The 23,772-nt window shown below is 49.1% G+C and overlaps 1 protein-coding gene across 2 annotated transcripts in view; it reads right to left on the bottom strand.

Annotated features, from left to right (window-relative positions):
- The window catches only part of LOC140410278 (NACHT, LRR and PYD domains-containing protein 3-like), a 169,051-nt gene that overhangs the window by 71,936 nt on the left and 73,343 nt on the right, over positions 1-23,772 (bottom strand). For both annotated transcript variants that reach the window (XM_072498239.1, XM_072498240.1), the window contains 2 exons: positions 5,577-5,748; positions 5,421-5,486 (listed from right to left, as the gene is read on the bottom strand). In XM_072498239.1, the coding sequence (XP_072354340.1) occupies positions 5,421-5,486; positions 5,577-5,748 (238 nt within the window). The remainder of the gene's footprint in view (positions 1-5,420; positions 5,487-5,576; positions 5,749-23,772) is intronic.

Raw genomic sequence — 23,772 nt, forward strand, 5'->3', positions numbered from 1 at the left:
ACTCGTAACTGCAATGGCGGAGGAAAGACTCCAGCATCCACATCTGATGCTGGAGCAGGGCCAGTTGAGCAGCCAGAAGTGGGACTAGCTGACATGGGCACTCGCAGGTGATGTCTAAACGCAAGAGTCTACCATCATTGGCTCTCCTTCCTCAAGCTCTCAGAGACCCTGCGCCACCAGAGACTACGGTTGATGATAGAGATGGTAAGGCACCGTTGCCATTTGTTTGAGGATCTGGCGCCATGCAGCGTGAGATTACACCCACTGCCTGTGGCATTGAAGGTAACGGCTGTACTCAAATTTTATGCCAGTGGTCCCTTCCAGGGCTCCACCGGGTCCTTTGCATCTCCCAGGCCTCCGCACATGAGTACATTAGGGAGGTAACTGATGCTCAATTTCCTAGTGAATCACTATCAGGACCAGGTGAGCCAGGATAACAGATCCTTAGGGTTCGGGAGATCACTGGTCTGCACAGGTGCAGGGGGCCATTGATCGCACATGTGGCTCTCTGTGCCACTTGGCACTATGGCATGCTGCTCCCTCCACAACCTGGTGCTGCAACGGAGTGAGGAGTTTGCTCAGGAGGATGTGGAGGACCAGAAAGTCTCCAGGGATGAGGAAGATGTCGAGGAGGGCCCCAAAGATGAGCCGCCAGAGGGGCTGGAAGGCAGCCATGCAGGGGTGAGGGTGCGTATGGGCAAGTGGTCCTCATCACAATAAGGTTCCAGGCAATCCAGGATTGGGGAGGAAACATGGGTGACCCTTCTAGATATGGCCATTCCTATGCGCCTGGAGGGTTGATCAGGTTAAAAACTCAGGCAGTTGGTGATGGGGAATCCCTGAGTGCAAGCTGCCCATTCACAGCAGGGGGGTTGGTGATGACTTGCAGTGAGGAAAGGGCTGTGATGCTCCTCAGAGATACAACAAGTATCTCCTGTCCGGCTGTTGGCAGCTCTCAGGTTCCCTGTGGCTTGCGTAATTTCTCTCCTGATGCTATCTCAGGGGCTGGGGGTTCGGTAGAGAACTGTCTGCATCATTACATAGATAGGTTGGAGACTTGGGCAGAGAAACTGCAAATGGAGTTTAATCCGGATAAATGTGAGGTAATGCATTTTGGTAGGTCTAACATAGAGGGGAATTATATCGTAAATGGTAAAACTCTTCGGAATATAGAAAGTCAGAGCGATCTGGGTGTGCAGGTCCACAGAAGGTGGACAAGGTAGTCAAGAAAGCATACGAATGCTTGCCTTCATTGAACGGGGCATCAAGTATAAAACCTGGCAAGTCATGCTGCAGTTGTAGAGAACCTTGGTAACGCCACACTTGGAATATTGCGCATAATTCTGGTCGCCACATTACCAGAAGGATGTGGAGGCTTTGGAGAGGGTGCAGAGGAGGTTTACCAGGATGTTGCATGGTCTAGAGGGTGTTAGCTATGTGGAGAGGCTGAATAGACTCGGACTGTTTTCATTAGAAAGACGGAGGTTGAGGTGTGACCTGATAGAGGTCTACAAGATTATGAGGGACATGGATAGAGTGGATGCGCAGGCACTCTTTCCCAGGGTGGAGGGGTCAGTCACCAGGTGGCATCGGTTTAAGGTCCGTGGGGCAAAGTTTAGAGGAGATGTGCGAGGCAGGTTTTTTACGCAGAGGGTAGCTACTGCTTGGAACGCGTTGCCATGGGAGGTGGTGGAAGCAGAATACAGTAACGGCATTCAAAAGGCATCTTGATAAACACATGGATAGGATGGGTATAGAGGGATGCTGCACAAGGAAGTGCTGAGGGTTTTGGCAAAGGTTCATATCATGACCGGTACAGGCTTGGAGGGCCGAAGGGCCTGTCCCTGTGCTTGTTCTTTGTTCTTTCTATTACTCTATTACTCAACCCTGACAGTGCGAGGAAAACATAAGCACTGATTTGACATCATTGCACAGAGGAAATGGAGGCAGTGTTATAAATCCAATTGCATCCCCAACATTAGACGAGCCATTGCATTCACTAATCAGTGGAGATCGTGTGCGTAAAAGTAGTTAACAAAAGTCAGTTTTAATGCACTGTGAGATCAAATATATACAAATGTCAGAGCTCTACATTTTCTGCCTAATATTGTCCATGCCAACGTTGTGCAACTACTATTCCTTCATCTTCCAAACCCCCCATCGCTACGCCGAGGTGACTCACCAGGATCCACATCGGAGCTTGAGGTGGCCTGCTGTCTACCATGCCCTGCTGCCTGAGATAACCTTGGGGGGCGCCTCCGAAGGGCTGGGACCTGGCAGGCCCCAGTCTACTTGTGGGTGGAACATGTGTTGTGGTGCCACCCTGTTTTGTCTGCTGGGCTGGAGGTGCCTAAGTTTCTGGAAGGGGGAGTCAAATGGACTGGATACTCCCAGTCTCCTGACCAGAAGGCCCCGGGCTATGCACCAGCATGGCCACCGTCACCCATGCAGGTTGGTCACCTTTCTGGAGGGTCTCCTGCCCGCCTGTGGGTAAATAATTGCCCTCTTCTCCCGCATCATCCAACATCTGTGACATGGCATCCTCCATGGACATTGGAGCTGGTTTTCTTGCTGCCACCCTCTTGGTGAGAATGTGAGCAAGTGCTCTGGAGCTGTTAAAATTCAGCACCCCTTGATTGATCTGCTCAGATAATACCCAAACAGGCAAATCAGACACATAGCAATACAGGCACGACGTTACTTGCTTGAATTTTTAAAAATAAATTTAGAGTACCCAATTCTTTTTTTCCCCCAATTAAGGGGCAATTTAGTGTGGCCAATCCACCTACCCTATACATCTTTGGGTTTATGGGGATGAGACCCACGCAGACAATGCGGGAGAATGTGCAAACTCCACACAGACAGTGACCTGGGCAGGGATCAAATCCAGGTCCACAGTGTGTGAGGCAGCAGTGCTAACCACTGTGCTGCCCTTGAATTGTTTTCTACGTGTTTAAAAATGGTCTAGATCGTGCTGAGGGAGCCAGCAGGATTCACTCTGGTTTTTGTCCCGAAAATGGCACTCAGCCATTTGGGAAGATTCGAGCCTATATAATTGCTGCTATTACCCCATATACTGCTCCAGCAAATGTTGCCAATTCCAGAAGAGAGCTCAAAATTTCTACCTCACTTTGCATGTAGAAATATTAAAAATTTCACACCTGAAAGTTCTGGGTCTAATCTTTAGATTACAGCCCTGAGGGTCTATACTCCCAAAATAGTGGAAATAATTTCTGACCATCTACCCCAGTAGTTTCCCTTAATATCTCAAAACCTTTGATCAAATTACCCTTTCACCTTCTAAATTCCAGGAGATCTGCTTGCAGTAATCTAACAAGGTCTTTGTGTAGACCTGGTTGCATGACTTCTACGCTCTCGTATTCTAGTCCTCAAGATATAAAGGCCAACATGGGCGACACTGTTGCTTCACAGTACCAGGAACCCGGGTTCGATTCCCGGCTTTGGTCACTGTCTGTACAGAGTCCGCACGTTCTCCCAGTGTCTGTGTGGGTTTCCTCCTGGTGCTCCGGTTTCCTCCTACAGTCCAAAGATGTGCAAGTTTGGTGGACTGGTACTGCTAAATAGCCCATAGTGTCCTAAAGGTTAGGTGGGGTTAAGGAGTTACAGGGATAAGGTGGGGTAGTATGCCTTGGTCGGGTGCTAGGGGCTGGTTTAGCACAGTGGGCTAAACAGCGGGCTTGTAATGCAGAACAAGGCCATCAACGCGGGTTCAATTCCCGTACCAGCCTCCCCGAACAGGTGCTGGAATGTGGCGACTCGGGGCTTTTCACAGTAACTTCATTGAAGCCTACTTGTGATAATAAGCTATTATTATTAATTATTATTATTAGTTAAGAGGGTCAGTGTAGACTCGATGGGCCTAATGGCCTCCTTCTGCACTGAAGGGATTCTATGTTCTATGATGGTCATTTAATTACACCCATTGATTATTTTCTGACCTCTTCATGAGATTTCAATGATCAATGCACTTGGACCATCAAGTGTCTTTGGACCTCCATTGATTCTCGGTTTCCACCATGTAGAAAGTACGCTCTTTTACACTTTTCCCAACAGTCTGGCCATTTTAGCGATTGGAATGCGTAAGGGTATGACGGTCCACTTCACCACTCAATGCATTCGAACTGATCAACTAATAAATATCTTCCATTGCTACATTTTGGCTGAGGTTCCTATGCAGGTTTGGGAAACTGCCAATATTTGTCCAATGCCCATTAGATTCAGCTGAAAAAAAGCTGACATTTAAAAGGCAGGTCTTAGATGAGGGTAAGGTTCTCGCTCGCTCACACTGTGAACAGGAATCTAGCTAGGCGTGTACAGTGTATCAGGATCCTGTCAATTGTGTGCAGGGTTTCAAAGTGTAACAGGATCTTGCCAGGTGTGAACAGGGTTTCACAGTTTATCAGGTTCCTGCCAGGTGTGTAAAGGATTTCACAAAGTATCAGGATCCTGCCGGCGTGTACAGGATCTTTCCACATGTGTAAGGGTTTCACAGTGCATCAGGTTCAAAGAACAAAGAACAATACAGCACAGGAACAGGCCCTTCGGCCCTCCAAGCCTGCGCCGATCACGAGTCCTATCTAGACCAATCTGCCATACCCCATCTGTTCATGTTCCTTCCAACTGTGTACAGGGTTTCACAGTGTCAGGTTCCTGCTAAGTGTGTACAGGGTTTCACAGTATATCAGGTTTCTGCGAGGGGTGTGCAGGGTTTCACAGTGTATCAGGATCCTGCCAGGTGTGTACAGGGTTTCACAGTGTATCAGGATCCTGCCAGGTGTGTACAGGGTTTCACAGTGTATCAGGATCCTGCCAGGTGTGTACAGGGTTTCAGTGTATCAGGGTCCTGCCACATGTGTATGGGGTTTCACAGTGTATCAGGTTTCTGCGAGCGGTGTGCAGGGTCACAAAGTATCAGGATCCTGCCAGATGTGTACAGGGTTTCACAATATGTCAGGACCCTACCAGGTGTGCACAGGGTTTCACTGTATCAGGATCCTGCCAGGTATGTACAGAGTTTTACAGTGTATCATGATCATTCCAGGGGTGTATAAAACCTTACAAGTGACTCCAACATAAATGTTTACAGGTGACATCCAAAATAAGATAATAAATTATATGAATTGTAACTTGAACCTATGTAAATGAATTGAGGATTTATGTCATTTCAAGTAATATTCAATCGTGTTGCCTCAGCCTTTCATCTTCTGATTTTTACAGGTTGAGGGATTGGGCCGAGTTAAGGACTTTCGAAGTGTCGGTTAGACTTGATGGGCCGTATGGTCTCTTTCTGCACTGTCGGGATTCCAAGATTCTATTTCAAGATTCGGCCAATCGCTACCATTGAATAGTCTGATTCTCCCAAGTGAAATCATTGTTTATAATTCTCAACTTTTCATTACCTTTCAGGTGGCTGGGTACTTCGGACAATCCTTGTGTGATTTTAATGTAATCAAATTGATGAGGGCCTGTTTGAAAAAATGAACTTCCATCAAATTAGATCTGTGTAACATTCTATTTAAATCTGAAACTGAATTCAGTGTGTAATTTTACCGTACCGAATTCCTGTATTTCTTTCAGTATTTTATCCAACTTTGGTACTCCATGGCGGATTTTCACGAAGGATTCCCACATTTTCCTTCGGGCCCGCGATCCTTTCTCCATCACCAGATTTAGGAGAAGTTTGGAACTATCCACCCGGTTTCCCTTCTCCAAGAGCTCAGTGACTTTCTATAAAGAGTAATAATGAAGATACTGAGGAGCAGAGTACAAGATAAACACTGAGAATGAGAAGGAAAGGATCTGCTCAGTGACTGAACTTCCCAGTCGAGCTCTAATAGCAGTCATTGGACCTGGTACTGATACATAGTGAACATGGCTGAATATTCTGTAAATATTGTGATTCAATCTTCAAATAAATTTGATGGTGCGAAAACAGAAAGCAGAAAAGTTCTCGGTGAGGAATCTTTGAGGATCTACAGTCATTTTAGTGGGATCTGTTTTCCATGCCTTCAATGTCCAATGTGACATCAGGGGCGGGATTCTCCGACCCCCCGCCGGGTCGGAGAATCGCGGGGGGCTGGCATGAATGCCGCCCCCGTCTGTTGCTGAATTTTCCGGCACCGGATATTTGGCGGGGGCGGAAATTGCACCGCGCCGGTTGGCGCCCCCCCCCCCCGCCGGCGATTCTCTGGCCCGCGATGTGCCGAAGTCCCGCTGCTGGAATGCCTGTCCCGCCGGCGAGAATCAAACCACCTCTCTTACCGGCGGGACTAGGTGGCGTGGGCGGGCACGGTGTACTAGGGGGGGCGCAGGGCGATCTGGCCCCGGGGGGTGCCCCCACAGTGGCCTGGCCCACGATGGGGGCCCACCGATCCGCGGGCGGGCCTGTGTCGTGGGGGCACTCTTTTCCCTCCGCCTCGGCCACAGCCTTCACCATGGCCGACGCGCAAGAGACACCCCTCCCCTCGCGCATGCACGGGGATGACGTCAGCAGCCGCTGACGCTCCCACGCATGCGCGGACTTCCGCCAGCCGGCGAAGTCTTTTCAGTTCGGCTGGCGTGTCGCCAAAGCCCTTTCCCACCGGCCGGCGGCGCGCCAACCACTCCGGCGCGGGCCTAGCCCTTCAAGGTGAGAGCTTGGCCCCTATGTGCGGAGAAATCCGCACCTTTGGGGCGGCCCGACGCCGGAGTGGTTCCCGCCACTCCATCCCGCCGGGACTCCCCGCCCCACCGGGTAGGGGAGAATCCCGGCCCTTATTACTGATTAATCCATATATTTCACACATTTATTTTCTTTCGGTTGTCACACTTTGATTTACTCAGAAATAAAACAGCAGCGAATAAGAGCTCAACTGTCAGGAAAGGAACAACTCTGAACTGAGGCACGCCGTTCAAAAACTGGCTGGGAAATCACCATCGATTTATTAAAACAATTACTGTTGATTGACAGGTCAGAAGAATCAGGCATTGGACTTCCGGGTGCAGCTATGCAGAGCTAGGTCGCATATTCGGCAGCTCCCGCTTGGAACGGACTTTTGGGCTCTTTTACAGGGCCGCCACGGCATTTGTTTGACATTTCCCGGTGTGGGAAGAAGACTGCAGCATTCCCCTGACGGTGTCCCCCAGGAATGTTGTGTCTTTTGGCTGCCAGACCCGGCAGAAACAGTGAAGGATTTGGCTTGAGCTGCAGCAATAGACAGAGGCCTCTTCCAGCATGCAGGCGGGGAAGGGCAAGCTTAAAGCTGCAATCTGACTTGACTCTATCAAAGGTGAATTCTAGCAGCAGAGGGAACAACTGTGAAAGGATCTACCAAGACTATTGAAGAGGCGGGGACGAGGCTTCTGGTGGCGGCCATGGAGGAGTAGGTCGCGCATTCGGCAGCTCCCGTCTGGAACTGACTCTCAGACCTCTTTCAGGAGTTTCCATAGACTTTTTGGGGCAGACTGGTGAAGCAAACACTGCCAACTTCTATGAAACGGACCAGTAATGTAACGGCCAAAGGAGCGGCACTGGAGCAACGGGAGAAGCGAGGGAAAGAAAACAAAATGGCGGCGGCCAGGGACAAAGGGGAGTTGCAGGAGTTCATGAAGCGCTGCTTCGAGGAGCAGCGCGAGGAGATGCGCAAGGAGATGTTGGCGCCTATGCTTTCGGCAACTGAAGGACTCGGGATAACCCAGAAGGTCCACGAAGCTAAGATCCAGGAGGTACAGTAAAGAGTCAGTCAAAACGAGAACGAGCTCGTGGGCCTGGCGGTGAGAGTGGAGCAGAACGAGGCGCTACACAAGAGGTGGGCGGGAAGACTCGAAGACCTGGAGAACAGGTCGAGGAGAAAGAATCTGCGAAACCTGGGTCTCCCTGAGGGAGTGGAGGGGGCTGATGCCGGGGCATACGCGAGCACGATGCTCAAGACGATGATGGGCACGAAGGCCCCTTCGAGGCCGCTGGAGTTGGACGGGGCACATCGGGTGCTGGCGAAGAAACCCCAGGCAAATGAGCCGCCAAGGGCGATGGTGGTGAGGTTCCACCGGTTCACGGACAGAGAGTGGGTCCTGAGATGAGCCAAGAAGGAGCGGAGCAGTAAGTGGGACAATGCAGAGATCCGAATATACCCGGACTGGAGCACGGAGGTTGCAAAGCGGAGAGCGGGTTTCAACCGGGCCAAAGCGGCGTTGTACCGGAAAGAAGTGAAATTCGGAATGCTGCAGCCAGCGTGACTGTGGGTCACATACAAGGGCCAACACTATTACTTTGAAACGCCTGAGGAGGCGTGGACCTTTGTACAAGCCGAAAAGTTGGACTCTAACTGAGGGTTTGTGAGGGTAGGGGGGATGTTTGAGGTTTGATGTGTGATGGTTGTTGTATATAGGGGGTCAATCACGCGCAGGAAATGTTACATGGGCTGGGGGAGCGAGACAAGGCCGCGACAGGAGCTGTGCCAGAGGGGGCGGAGCGGGCTTTGGAAAGCGCGGGGTTTTTTCCCGCGCGCGGGAAGAAAGGCGGGAAGGGGAACGAAGGAATGCATATGGATTGGGAGACTCCCACGCGGGGAGGTCAATGGGACGGCGGGGGAAGCCGGGGTCAGCATGCGTCAGCTGACTTATGGGAGTGACATGGGGGGAGCAAAAAAGTTAGACAGGGGTCTAGCGGGGGGGGAGAGGAGGGGGGGGGGGTTGCTGCTGCACTGGCCAAAAGGGAATGGGACACAGAAGAGGTGGTCGGGACGGGGGTCCCCCCTCTGGGGGACTGGAGGGTGAGGGAGGCGTGGACACGGGACTGGCCCAGAAAAGGAGATGGCTAGTCGGCGGGGCGTGGGGGGGGGGGGCGGGTGAGAGCCACCCAATCCGGCTGATATCGTGGAATGTGAGGGGCCTGAATGGACCGGTGAAGAGGGCTCGAGTGTTCGCGCACTTAAAGGGACTGAAGACGGACGTGGCCATGCTCCAAGAGACACATCTGAAGGTGGCGGACCAGGTCAGGTTAAGAAAGGGATGGGTGGGACAGGTATTCCACTCGGGACTGGACGCGAAGAATAGAGGGGTGGCAATATTGGTGGGAAAGCGGGTGTCATTTGAGGCCAAGACTATTGTAGTGGACAATGGAGCGCGATATGTAATGGTGAGCGGTAGGCTGCAAGGGCCGTGGGTGGTGTTGGTAAACATATACGCCCCGAACTGGGATGAGCAGGATTCATGAAGGGCATAAAACATGGAACGATACAGCGCAGTACAGGCCCTTTGGCCCACGCATATTGGGGCGCATTCCGGACCTGGAGATAGGAGGCCTGATAATGGGAGGGGACTTCAATACAGTGTTGGATCCAGCACTGGACCGCTCCAAATCAAGGACTGGAAAGAGGCCGGGGGCAGCCAAGGTACTTAGGGGGTTTATGGATCAGATGAGGGGAGAGGACCCATGGCGGTTTGCAAGGCCGCAGGCCAGGGAATTTTCTTTCTTCTCCCATGTACACAGAGCCTACTCCCGGATAGATTTCTTTGTTCTGCGTAGGGCGCTCATCCCGAGGGTGGAGGGGACGGAGTATTCGGCTATAGCCGTTTCGGACCATGCCCCGCACTGGGTGGAACTGGAGCTGGGAGAGGAGAGGGACCAACGCCCATTGTGGCGGCTGGATGTGGGACTGCTGGCGGATGAGGTGGTGTGTGGGAAGGTGAGGGGGTGTATCGAAAGGTACTTGGAGGCCAACGACAACGGGGAGGTGCGGGTGGGGGTGGTATGGGAGGCGTTGAAGGCGGTGATCAGGGGAGAGCTCATTTCCATTCGGGCTCATAGGGAGAAGACAGAGGGTATGGAAAGGGAGAGGTTAGTGGGGGAGATTTTGAGGGTGGACAGGAGATACGCAGAGGGCCCGGAGGAAAGATTACTTGGGGAAAGACGACGGCTCCAGACGGAGTTTGACCTTTTGACCACAGGGAAGGCGGAGGCACAGTGGAGGAAAGCGCAGGGGGCGACCTACGAGTATGGGGAAAAGGCTAGCCGGATGCTGGCACACCAGCTCCGTAAGAGGACGGCAGCAAGGGAAATAGGGGGAGTCAAAGATGGAAGGGGAGCCACGGTTCGGAGTGCGACGAAAATAAACGAGGTATTCAAGGCCTTTTATGAAGAGCTGTACAGATCCCAGCCCCCAGCGGGGGAAGAGGGGATGAGACGATTCCTAGACCAGCTGAGATTCCCGAGGGTGGAGGAGCAAGAGGTGGCTGGTTTGGGGGCACCAATTGGGTTGGAGGAGCTGAGCAAGGGTTTGGGGAGCATGCAGGCGGGGAAGGCCCCGGGACCGGACGGATTCCCGGTGGAGTTCTACAGGAAGCACGCAGACCTGTTGGCCCCGCTACTGGTGAGGACCTTTAATGAGGCAAGAGAGGAGGGGACCCTGCCCCCGACAATGTCGGAAGCGACAATTTCTTTGATCCTAAAGCGGGACAAGGACCCACTGCAATGTGGATCGTACAGGACGATCTCGCTCCTCAATGTGGATGCAAAGTTGCTGGCAAATGTGCTGGCCACGAGGATCGAGGACTGTGTCCCGGGGGTAATCCACAAGGACCAGGCGGGATTTGTAAAGGGCAGGCAACTAAACACCAATGTGCGGCGGCTCTTAAACGTGATAATGATGCCATCGGAGAAGGGAGAGGCGGAGATAGTGGCAGCTATGGACGCGGAGAAGGCCTTTGACCGAGTAGAGTGGGAGTACCTCTGGAAGGTGCTGCGTAGGTTTGGGTTCGGTGTAGGGTTTATCAATTGGGTTAAGCTCCTTTACAGAGCCCTGATGGCGAGTGTAGTGACGAACCGGCGGAGGTCGGAGTACTTTCGACTGTACCGAGGGACGAGGCAGGGGTGCCCCCTGTCCCCCCTGTTGTTCGCATTGGCGATCGAACCATTGGCCATGTCATTGAGGGAGTCTAATAAATGGAGGGGGGTGGTCCGAGGGGGAGAAGAGCATCGGGTGTCGCTATATGCGGATGACCTGTTGCTGTACGTGGCGGATCCAATGGAGAAGATGGTGGAGATCATGCAGACTCTAAGGGAGTTTGGGGAGTTTTCGGGCTATAGCTCAATGTAGGGAAGAGTGAGCTCTTTGTATTACAGGCGGGGGACCAAGAAAGAGGGATAGGGGACCTACCGCTGCACTGAGGAGGGCGGAGGGGAGCTTTAGGTATCTGGGGATCCAGATAGCCAGGAGTTGGGGGACCCTACATAAACTGAATCTGACGAGGTTGGTGAAGCAAATGGAGGAGGATTTCAAAAGATGGGACATGTTACCGCTCTCGCTGGCGGGTAGAGTGCAGTCGGTCAAAATGGTGGTCCTTCCGAGGTTTCTGTTTGTGTTTCAGTGCCTTCCCATCGTGATCACTAAGGCCTTTTTTAAGAGAGTAGGCAGGAGTATTATGGGGTTTGTGTGGGCGAAAAAGACCCCGAGAGTAAGGAGAGTGTTCCTGGAACGCAGTAGGGACCGAGGTGGGTTGGCGCTGCCAAACCTGGGGAGCTACTACTGGGCAGCAAATGTGGCGATGATCCGCAAGTGGGTTATGGAGGGAGAGGGGGGCGGCATGGAAGAGGATGGAGACGACATCCTGTAAAGGAACGAGCCTGGGGGCGTTGGTGACGGCACCGCTGCCGCTCTCGCAGACAAAGTATACCACGAGCCTAGTGGTGGCGGCAACGCTAAGGATCTGGGGCCAGTGGAGACGGCACTGGGGTGCAATGGGAGCATCGGTGTGGTCCCCGATCGGGGTAACCACCGGTTTGTCCCGGGGTTGATGGACGGAGGGTTCCAAAGCTGGCATCGGGCGGAAGAATGGGGGACCTGTTCATCGACGGGACGTTGGCGAGCCTAGGGGCACTGGAGGAGAAGTTCGAGTTACCCCCGGGAAATGCCTTTAGATATATGCAGGTGAGGGCTTTTGTGAGGCGACAGGTGAGGGAATTCCCGTTGCTCCCGGCACAAGAAGTTCAAGATAGGGTGATCTCGGGTGTATGGGTCGGGGAGGGCAAGATGTCGGAAATACACCAGGAATTGAAAGAAGAGGGGGAAACGCTGGTAGAAGAGTTGAAGGGTAAATGGGGGGAGGAGCTGGGGGAGGAGATCGAGGAAGGTCTGTGGGCTCATGCCCTAGGTAGGGTTAATTCCTCCTCCTCGTGTGCCAGGCTCAGCCTGATACAATTTAAGGTGGTCCACAGAGCGCACTTGAGGGGGCGAGGTTGAGTAGGTTCTTTGGGGTAGAGGACAGATGTGGAAGGTGCTCAGGGAGCCCGGCGAACCATGTCCATATGTTTTGGTCATGCCCGGCACTGGAGGGGTTCTGGAGGGGAGTGGCGGGAGCAATATCTCAGGTGGTGAAAGTCCGGGTCAAGCCAAGCTGGGGGCTAGCAATATTTGGAGTAGTGGACGAACCGGGAGTGCAGGTGGCGAAAGAGGCCGGCATTCTGGCCTTTGCGTCCCTAGTAGCCCGGCGAAGGATCTTGTTAATGTGGAAGGAGGCGAAGCCCCCCAGCCTGGAGGCCTGGATAAATGATATGGCTGGGTTCATAAAGTTGGAGAAGATTAAGTTTGCCTTGAGAGGGTGTGCGCAGGGGTTCTACAGGCGGTGGCAACCGGTCCTAGACTATCTCGCGGAGCGTTAGAGGAAGGTCGGTCAGCAGCAGCAGCAACCTTGGCGGGGGGGCGGGGGTGGGGGTGGAGGGGATGTCCTGGGGGGGGGGGGGGGGGGGGGGGAGGGGGGACTGCATGGGAGGGTGGATGAGCAAGAGATAAAATGAAGGGTTGGGGAAACTGGCACGTATGGGTGAGGGCCAGTGTACAAAGCTGTGTAAATATACAATTTTGCCATATATATATCTTGCTCTGCGCGATGTCTTGTTTTTATTTTGTTGTTTTGTTTTGTTACGGGGGGAGGGTTATTGTTTGTAAGGGAGAAAAATTGTGTTAAAAAACTTTAATAAATATATTTATTTTAAAAAAAAGAAGAATCAGGCATTGATGAAAATGCGAACAATTCAATCTCTGTTCCCTGTGAGATTACTTTGTAGATCTGTTTGTGTGAATCCTTGTTAAGTAGAAACACATTCGCAGAAATGAGTCATGTGTAGTCGGGAGTTTGGCCATGCTAAATTGCCTATTAATTGGAAAAAAAAAATAATTGGCTTCTCTAAATTTATATTAAAAAACAGATTTTCATCACCGGCTTACGATTACTAAAATCTGTGCTTCAGCTTTTCACTGAGGCAGAATCAGACAATGCACCCATTGCAAAGCAGGACACATCAGCAGGAATGACCAAACTAGAACTTGGGGGTTGAATTTTATGAACATGCGACCATACAAATTAGGAGTGGCAGTAGGCTACTTGCACCTGTTCCACCATAAAACCGACCAGCCACGATTACCTTCCAGACCCCTTGTTTATCAAGACTCTATCCACCTCTGCCTTGAAAACATTCAAAGACTCTGCTTCCACTGCCTTTTGAGGACATGAGTTCCAAAGTTTCACCACGCTGAGAGAAAAAAATGTATTCCCATCTCTGCCTTAAATGGATGACCCAAGGGCGGCACGTGGCACAGTGGTTAGCACTGCTGCCTAAAGCGCTGAGGACTCAGGTTCCATTCCGGCCTTGGGTCACTGTCCGTGTGGAGTTTGCACATTCTCCCCATGTCTGCGTGGGTCTCACCCCAACAACCCAAAGATACGCAGGGTCGGTGGATTGGCCACGCTAAATTGCCCCTTAATTGGGAAAAAAAATAATTGGGTATTCTAAATTTATTTATTTTTCGAAATTAAATGGATGACCCCTTATGTTGAAAGATTTCCCAGTCGTGGTTTGTAGGAGCATAACCTTTCTCCAATGGTCTCACCAACGGATTCCGGCCCGCCCCACCAACCTGCAATTGTATCCTTGATCTAGGTCCATATCCACCCAAACCCCTCTACTCCTGCACCCTGTTTAAAGAATTTTACCCCTCAATTTATATCTCCTCTCTATGTTCTTCCTACCAAAATACATTACACTGCATTGTGCTTAATCTGCCATCTCTCTGCCTACTCATAGTGGCATAGTGGTTAACACTGCTGCCTCACAGCACCAGGGACCCGGGTTCAATTCCAGCTTTGGGTTACTGTCTGTGTGGGGTTTGCTTGCACGTTCTCCCCTTGTGTGCGTGGGTTTCCTCCAGTTTCCTCCCATAATTCAAAGATGTGCAGTTAGGTGGATTGGCCAAGCTAAAATTGCCCCTTAGTGTCCAAAGATGTGCAGATTAGGTGGAGTTCCAGGGATAGGGTGGGGGAGTGAGTCTTAGTAGGATGCTTTTTCAGAGGGTTGGTACAGACTCGATGGACCGAATGGCTTCCTTCTGCACTGTGGGGGATGCATGAATCTACAAATACACCAACTCGTCCTTTTGATGTTCTACGCTGTACACTTTCACAGTTTACAACACCTGCAAGTTTTGAATAAGCTGCACACCATGATCTAGATCATTAATATATATCAGGAAAAGCAAGAGTTCCAATATCAACCCCTGGGGGGACACCGCTACAAACCTTCCTCTAGCACGAAAAATGTCCATTGACCATTACCCTCTGCTTCCTATTATTCAGCCAATTTTGCATCCAAATTGCTACTGTCCCTTTAGTCCAGGAGCAATAACTTTTCTCACAAATCTGTTGTGCAGCATTGTTTCAAATGCCTATTGAATGTCCATGTACACCTGATCAACAGTATCATCTTTATTGCCCTGTTACCTCCTCCAAAAACTCCAGCAAGTTAGATAAACACAATTTCCCCTTCAGAAATCCATACTCGCTTTCCTGATCAACCCACATTTTCCATGACTCCTCATTCTGTCCCAAATAATTGTTTCTTAAAGCTTCCCCACCTGTGATTAAACTAAGTTAAAATAATCAAAATACTGCTGGAAATAACTAGTTTGTTAATTGCTGGGGCTTCAATCTTTCCTGAACAAGGGTGTAACATTTGCAGTTTTCCAATCCTCTGGCACCTCCCTTGTGTCGAGACTAGAAAATTATGGCCAGGGCCCCTGCAATTTCCATTCCCACATCCTTCAATATCCTTGGATGCATCTCATCATGTCCACGGTGACTTGCCAATTTTAAGTACCAACTGTCTATTCCGCACTTCCTCCTTATAAATTTGGAATCCTTCGATGTAAACTTACCATGTCTGTCTCCCTGGCCTGGGTAGCATCTACCTCCTTGGTAAAGATGGCAGCAAAGTATTAATTTATTACATTAACCATGCCTTGTGACTCCATTGTAAATTTCCTTTTAGATTCCTATCGGCCCAATTCCTCCATTAACCACCCTTTTACTATCTGCCAATAGACGTCTTTGGGAATCCCCTCGGTTAGCTCTGTTACGTTTTTCTCAAAAACTCTCTTTGTTCCTCTAATGTGCTTTTTCAGTTCCACTCTGAACCTTCCACGTCCCTCTTGGTTCTCATCTGTATTTTTTATCTATCATGAGCACATCTCTTCTTCTTTAATTTCTATCTCCTTTTCCATCTAGGAATCACTAAATTTGTTTGCCCTCCCTTTCCCATTTAAAGGAATATACCTTGACTGTGCCCAGACCATTTCTGTTTTGGAGGTAGCCCAGTGTTCAGCGGCAGTTTTCCCGGCAACCTTTTGTTCCAGTCTAACCTGCCCATCTCCGTTCATGCTATTGAAGTCAGCTCTCCCCCAGTTAATTATGTTTACTCTGGATTTCTTGTTATCCTTTTCTATCATTGTGCTGAACCTTACGAAACAATGATCATGGTCTGCTAAATGTTCCACATTGACACTTTACTTGGCCCACCTCATTTCCAAGAACCAGGTCTAACAGTGGATCCTTTCTTGTTGGACAGGGCACATGCCACTGTAGAAAGTTTTCTGAAACACAATTTGCCCCTCTCCACCTTTTTACACTACTGTCCCAGCTTGCGTTCGGGTAATTAAAATAGCCCATTATAACTACTGTATAATGTTTGCATCTCTCTATAACTTCCCTGCAGATTCGTTCATCTACATCATTCTCACTAATTGATGGTCTATGGACTACACCGAGCAATCTAATTGCACCATATTTGTTTCTTAGGTCTAGCAAAATTGATTTTGTCCTTGCAAACTCTGGAACATTCTCTTTCTCCTGCACTACAATGCTCTCCTAAACTAATACCAACACTCCTCCTTTCCTATCTTTTCTGAACACCTTGTCCCCAGGAATATTTAGCACGTCCTGCCCTCCCTTGAGCCAGGTCTCTGTTAATGCCACAACACAATCTGCGCCTATAATTCCCCAATCTTATTTATTATACTCTGAGCATTCACATAGATGCACAGTGTTATAAACCCTACGAAGATCACTGGGGCTCATTGACTGACCTCCCGTGGGGTTCGTGGAGTACAAGTACCCTATTGAGTGGCCGGTGACCAGCCCAATAGGAGCTCATCACGAGAACTTAAATACTGTGACCCAGAACGGACCAGAGTCGCGATTGTCTAGAGTTGGGACAATAGCATTGTAGGCCATGGCTTCTTTTCTATTCAAGACTAAACCTTTCTTTTGGCCTAACTTGGCCTCTGCAGGAGTCATTACATTGGCAACAAAGAGCAAGAACGGGATTCTGAGTAGCCTTTAAAGCAAAGAAAACAACTCCACGAAGAAAAAGAACTCGAAAATGTCCTTCTTTGGTAAAATTAAGCCATACGACGCAACCATAGAATACTGGGACCAGTCTGCTCAGTGCATGTGCTATTTCTTTCGAGCCAACAGCATTGAAGGGGAGGAAAACCAGAAGGTAATCCTCCTGACTGAGTGTGGGGTCCCGACGTTTAGCATCATAAAATGTCCAACATGTCCAGCGGTCCCCAACTCCAAAACTGTTGACAATCGCGTAGGACTAGTGCGAAGTCACTCTGATCCGAATATCAAACCCAAAATAAATTTCGGGCTGAGCCCAACCTAGACCTGAAAAAGGCCTTTGAGATTGCCTGTTTCCTGGAGAACACCGCTAAAAGGGCTCAGGAACTTCAAGGGACACCGGACAGGTTGAGGGGCGGGATCGCACGCTTAAAGCAGCCTCCAATTCAGGCGAAGGCGCCTGCGTGCATCCCCTATTATCGATCTAATGTTCTTCAGGGATGCCTTGGCAGTCTAAGAAACAACAGCATGATACAGGAATGCAAGTGTCTGCTGTTGGACTGTTGTAAATTTTGCAGAATAACTCAATTTATGCAAGGCTGGAATTAGCAATATATGTACCACTCAGGCAAGAAGCAAAAGCCAACTCAGGCCCATTACTTACAGGTATATCAGCCTCCAGATGAAGGGACAATGCAGGTAACTGCATTGTCACAACCAAAGTAACCCCAACAAGATTAAGTGAACTGGCATTCCTTAAGAGATGGAGGTAGATACAGGAACCACCATTGGTGAACAGACATTCAATTACCTCAGCAGTGCTAACCAATGTGCGAACGTGCAGCCAGGGGCATCAGGGAGTGGTGGGGGTCAGTTTTGGTCTGTACAATAGTTTTCAGAATTGGAAGAGGTTTTAATTCTTCTGTTTTTTTCTGGATAACTATTGGTATGATCCAGTCGGACCCACCCAAAGTTTACGATTTACATTGCATTTTTTGGATGGTTCGCAGCGCAGAGCAATAGTCCAGGAGAAATTGCACTTCCGGGCAATTGCCGTGCAAACCTTACATCCGAAGGGGGATTCCCCAGCACATCTATGGCTTATGCACCCCCACCCCACCCCCCCCCGACCCCACACACACACACACCCATACGATGCTGGGCACTATGTAAATTTTGGGCATGAATACACCAGGATATCATGTGTACTCCTCCTTATATCAACACAAAAAGTTACCAAAGCAACAGAAGAGAACAATTTGATGATTGTATAAATTGGGAATCTCTTCAATGGAGAAGAGAAGGTTCAGGGGTGATCGGATTGATGTTTCAATTTGTCAAGGTAGAGTCAGAGAGACATTACTGAAGAGAAGGAGACCATTCAGTTCATCAGGTCTATGCTATTTCATCCAGTCAGCCCTCTTCTCCCCAAGGGAAAAATGTTCCTGCATAAAAATGTTATTCCTTACATTCCTTAAATCTGTTTCCTAGTCCTTGTACTTTCAGCAAATGGGAACAGCTTTTTTTTTTTAAACTTCTGTTTCTAAACGCAACATAATCTTGTACACCACATGAATTGGCCAAACTCGAGCTTTAGAAAAACATCAACACAACTTCCCTTCCATTGCACTCAATTACTCCATTTATAAAGTGTAAGATCCCATTTGCTTTGCTCTCTCAGCATGGTCTGCCACTGTAGTCATCTAAAATGGCCTCCCGCAAAGAGTGATGGGAAATTTGGCCAAGACTGAGCACAGACTTACAAATATACAAAAGCTACAGCTCAGACATATGTAGAAACTAACACAGGAGAAAGGTCTTTAAATTCATCCCAGGAACAATAGAACTATCAATCACATTGTTTACCAACACTCCCAACACTTCCAGGCATGGCCACTGAGTGCCCACCCCAAAATTGATGGGGCAGCCCCTGTTTGGACTTGATCGATCAAGGTGATGATCAATTGATTAACAACGAACCAAAGAACACCCACAAAAGGGGCATAGAAATCCAAGCAGGTTAAAAGGCGCTGCACAACATTAGAAGCTCTCTCTCGACTACAGCGCTCTCTTGACTACAGCTCGCGACTGCAGCTTCGACAACAACGGTGAATCCATCACCAGCCAAGAAGTGCACCATACACACCATTCACAGAGGGACCAAAACAGAGGACACAAACAACCAGCAACAAGAACTCCAGGACTGCCAAACTACCAGATCTCGGATTAGGCCATATCTGCTCTGTACTTGCCAGTCACCTGGAAGTTAAGTTAAGGTCGTTTTTAAGTGTATTAGTTTGTAGTCCGATGTGCATGAACGAGTGATTCATAGAATCATAGAATTTACAGTGCAGGAGGCCACCATTTGGCCCACCGAGTCTGCACCGGCCCTTGGAAAGAGCACCCTACCTAATCCCACACCTCCACCCTATCCCTACAGCTCCACCCTATCCCCGTAACCCCACCTAACCTTTTTTTTTCGGGCACCAAGGGCAATTTAGCTTGGCCAATCAACCTAACCTGCAGATCTTTGGACTATGAGAGGAAACCGGAGCACCTGGAGGAAACCCACGCAGACACGAGGAGAACATGCAGAATCTACACAGAGAGTGACCCAAGCCGGGAATCGAACCTGGGATCCTGGTGCTGTGAAGCAACAGTGCTAACCATTGTCTTACCGTGCTTACCGTGATTGATGAAGTAATTAACCTTGTTTATATTAATAAACAATTATTCTACTAAACAACCTGTGTGATCATTTGTCCACCATATACGGGTTAAACACACACTAGATAAAGAAAAGAGCAACACCACCTTCACAGATCTGTGCAGAGCGTCCAAAGTCCCTCTGTTCCTGAACACTGTTTAAACTGTGCCAATAAGTCTATATTTCCTCTTCCTGGTCCTCCTGACAAAATACATTACGGGTGGCTCCATCGCGGTGGGAGTGTGGCTGTAAAAAGCAGCAAGCCACTCAAAAGTCCAATGACTTGGCGGGACAGTAAAATCCCATCGGCTTAAAATTACGCTCCACTTTCCTTCCATATATTGGATTCAACTGCCACAAGCCTACAGGCCTATTTTGTTCTGTTGCAGCCGACTTATATGAACCTCACAGTCAGCCATATCTCCAAGATTGAACCCATCCGAATATTTTGAAATTTTACAAAAAATGCAATGGTTCTCGCATTGGATCTTGTAGAACGCCAGGTGTGCAAGACTTGAATTATTTCAAATGAAAAGCAATCTTTTAGCATCACTCAATTTTCTGTATGTTATAAACTTCACGAAGACCTCACTGATTGATCTCCCCATGGGCTTTGTAGAATATTGAGTTCCGATGTTAAGCAGCCAGGGGGCCGACTACTATGGGCTCACGAGCAACGCCTTAAACATCGACCCCAAGACCTGGACGGGCCGATCCAGACAATCCCGGGCTCGGACATTTAGAAGTCATAGAATACCTACAGTACAGAAGGAGGCCATTCAGCCCATCAAGACTGTACCGACACTCTGAAGGAGTGCCCAATCTAGACCCACACCCCCACCCTAATCTCGTAACTCCAACGAATCTTTTTGGATAATTTTGGCAATTTAGCATGGCCAATCAACTAACCTGCACATCTCTAGACAGTAAGAAGAAACCGGAGGAAACCCACGCTTACATGTGCAAACTCCACACAGACGGTTACCTAAGGTCGGAATTGAACCCGGGTCCCTGGTGTTGTGAGGCAGCCGTGCTAATTACTGTGCAGTCCTCTGACATCAATGAGATGATGGCATGGAGAAACTCATTGCATACGCATCTAAGACGCCGAATGGTGTTATTTACAGGCTGAAAAGGAAAGGTTGGGCTGTTATCTTTGGTGTGAAAAAGTCCACCAATACGTCTAAGACTGGCATCTTGAATCATAATAGGCCACAAGCCTTTACTGGCCTTTGCAAAGAAGGTAAAGCAATCCCCACCATCGCTTTGTCTCGAATGCACAACTGGGCCTTATTACTGGCAGCGTATGAATACTCCCTCAAGCACTGCCCCGGAGTGCATATTGCGAACCAGGATGCTTGAGTAGACTCCTACTGCCCACGAGCATAGCCCCTTTGCTGGTGTTGGAAGAAGTCATCATGACTTTAAAATTTAGATATCTTGTCAGTATCTGTTAAACAGGCTAAAGCTTCGACCCAGAAGGACACATATTTCCAAGTTGTGCCATATGATCCTCAGTGGTGGAATCTGAGGACACTCCATGTACGCCATGAAGCCTTTCCTCAAGAAAATACGAGAACTAAGTGTTGAAGATGGTATTATCCTTTGGGTACATTGGTCACCCCGGGTTATCTAAGATGAAGATGTTCGCAAGGAGCTATGTTTGGTGACACAGGCTCGATGCCGATAGAGGACTTGGTGAAGAATTGCTCCTTTTGCCAGGAGAACCAGAGACTCTCACCATCTGCCTCCTTACACCCATGAAAAGGGCCAGGAAGACCATGTACGGATGCATGGATACTTCGCTGGTCCATTCTCAGGGTCAATTTCCTTATTACGGTTAAAGTCCATTCGAAGTGTATCCCACATATCCTCCACGACTTCTCATGCAAAAATCAAAAACTCCGGCAAGGTTTTTGTACACACGGCATACTAGAGGTCCTAGTATCGGATAATAGTACTGCCTTTGCCAGTGGGGAGTTCCTGCCGTTCTTGAAGTCAAACGGCATCAAGCACATCCAGATGGCGCCATACCACCCGTTGTCCAAAGTCTGGCAGAGCAGGCAGTACAGACATTCAAGAATGGGATGAAGAAACAGACAGTGGGTTGCATGGACACACGGTTGGCTCGATTCCGGTTTGATGGCAGAATCACGTCTCACACCACAACGGGAGTCACCCTGGCAGAATTACTAATGGGGCGAAGATTTCGTAGGAGGGCTGAGCCTGCTTTCTCCCTAATTTGGAGGGGAAGGCAAAGTCCAAGCAGGAGAGCCAAAAGAGGAACTACGACACCAGGAGGCCCGAGAAAACATTTAAAACAGGAGATGCTGTATACATACAAAACTTCGGGAACAGTTCGAGTTGGTTCCCTGGAGTCGTGTTGAAGACGACAGGAACTGTCTCCTATACGGTCAACATCCAAGGAAAGACGGTGAAAAAGCATCTGGGCCACCTGAGTAGGGAGCCCACTCTAGTGGACACTATGTCCCAACACCAATCGCCATCTCCAGCACAGGGTCTCAGCTCATGGGGGACCTTAGGGTCATCTGCCTCGACAGTGGGGACTCGGTCTCCGAGGATTTGCCTCTGGAGGATGAGCTCACTTCCATAATCCTCAGGCATTTGTCGACGAAGCGGATGTCCCAGTCTGCCCATGCCCTCCGATCTGGCTGCACCTGCCACAGACTTGGGGCCTGGCACCAAATGGCAGAAAAAGCCGCATTGCTGTGGGAGTAAAGGAGATGAGGCAGACTGAGGGGGAAGGATGTTATCACCCTCACAAAGACCACAGAGGATCGCTGATTGATCTCCATGTGGGCTTTGTAGAATATGAGTTCCAATGGTGAGCTGGCGTGGTCTTGCCTAATAGGTGCTCACCAGCAGGATCTTAAATATTGACCCCCCCAGACACGGACCGGCAGTTCCCAATAGTCTCGGACTAGGACATTTGTTTTGCATGCCTCGGCTGCTGCTTTATTTATGTTTGCAAATAAACCTGCTTTGCCTTTTAGCTTGCGTCTCCCAAAATTATTGCATTGTCCTTCAGCCAATGTATATCCAATAAGGCACTGACATTCACATTCCAGGAAGCTTAATTTTGTTGATCAGCTTTTTATGTGGCACTTTGTCAAACACTTTCTAAAATCCAATGCATTTTGTTACTTCTGTGACTTGGCAAACAGCTTGCATTTGTGTGATTCTGTTTAAATCTAAAGTGAAATGAGAAAGTATCCTGAAAAGAGGGGCCACTGGAATTCCTGATTTGGGGTTGCTCAGGAGTCAGGTTCATATAAAAGGGAAAGCCAAGAACTGGGCTATAATCCAGGTTGCTATGGAGATGTAAACTAGTTTACCAATGAAGCAAAGCAGGATATCAAGTTACAACTTGTGCTCCAACACACAGAACAAAACTCCTTTTGGCATCAGCAGCAGCAACAGGACCTGGGGTGAGCAACGACAAGTCAGCACTCTATTAAAAGGTGAGGAAAAGGTTACTGATGACATTGAAGCAGGATTAGGCCATTCAGCTCATTGGGCCTGTTCTGCCATACAATGTGATGGTTGATCATCTATTTTGATGCGTTTTCCTCACACTTATTTTGATGCGTTTTCCTCACACTATCTCATATCCCATTATTTCATTTTCATTTAGAAATCTGTCAATATTTACTTTAAACAAATGCAATGATTTATCTATCACAGCCCTTAGAGTCAGAAAATTATCCTTATCTTGGTCCTCGGTGGCTTTCCCTTTATTTTGAAATTGTGTCCCCAATTGTCGAATCCCCAACCAGGGGGAACTTCCTAACTGCATCTACCCTGTCCATCCCTTTAAGTACCTTGTAGGTTTTAAGGAGATCACCTCTCATTCTTTGAAACTGGAGAAAATACAGGCCCACTTTCCCCAAACTCACTTTATAGGACCCTCCTGCCACTCTGGGAACAAGTCTGGTGAACCTTCGCTGCACTTCCTCTGTGGTGATACTATCTTCCGAGGGTAAAGGGACCAAAACTGGTCCCTTTCTGCACAGGTGCAGTCTGAGCAAGATTTTATACAACTGAAGAAGACTTCTCTACTTCTGTACTCAAAATCCTCTTGCAATAAAGGCTTGTGATAAGGCATTCAATTAAACTAACTGCCTGCTGCACCTGCACGAAACCTTTCAGTGACTTACTGATGAGGTCAGCCAGGACCATTGATACATCAACATTTTCTAATCTCTTACCATTTAAGAAATCTCTGTTTGACTCTCTGCTGCTCCCCATGAACAATGCCTTGCCCACTGCTGCTTTGGCTTTGACTGTGCTCCTCCCATCAGTCTCCAAAGCTGAGCACTGACTTGAGAGTGCACACCCTGAAAGCTCCTGTACTTCCCGCCTCTTCCTACACT

This window comes from Scyliorhinus torazame, chromosome 4 (genome assembly GCF_047496885.1).
Source record: "Scyliorhinus torazame isolate Kashiwa2021f chromosome 4, sScyTor2.1, whole genome shotgun sequence".
Lineage (NCBI taxonomy): Eukaryota > Metazoa > Chordata > Chondrichthyes > Carcharhiniformes > Scyliorhinidae > Scyliorhinus > Scyliorhinus torazame.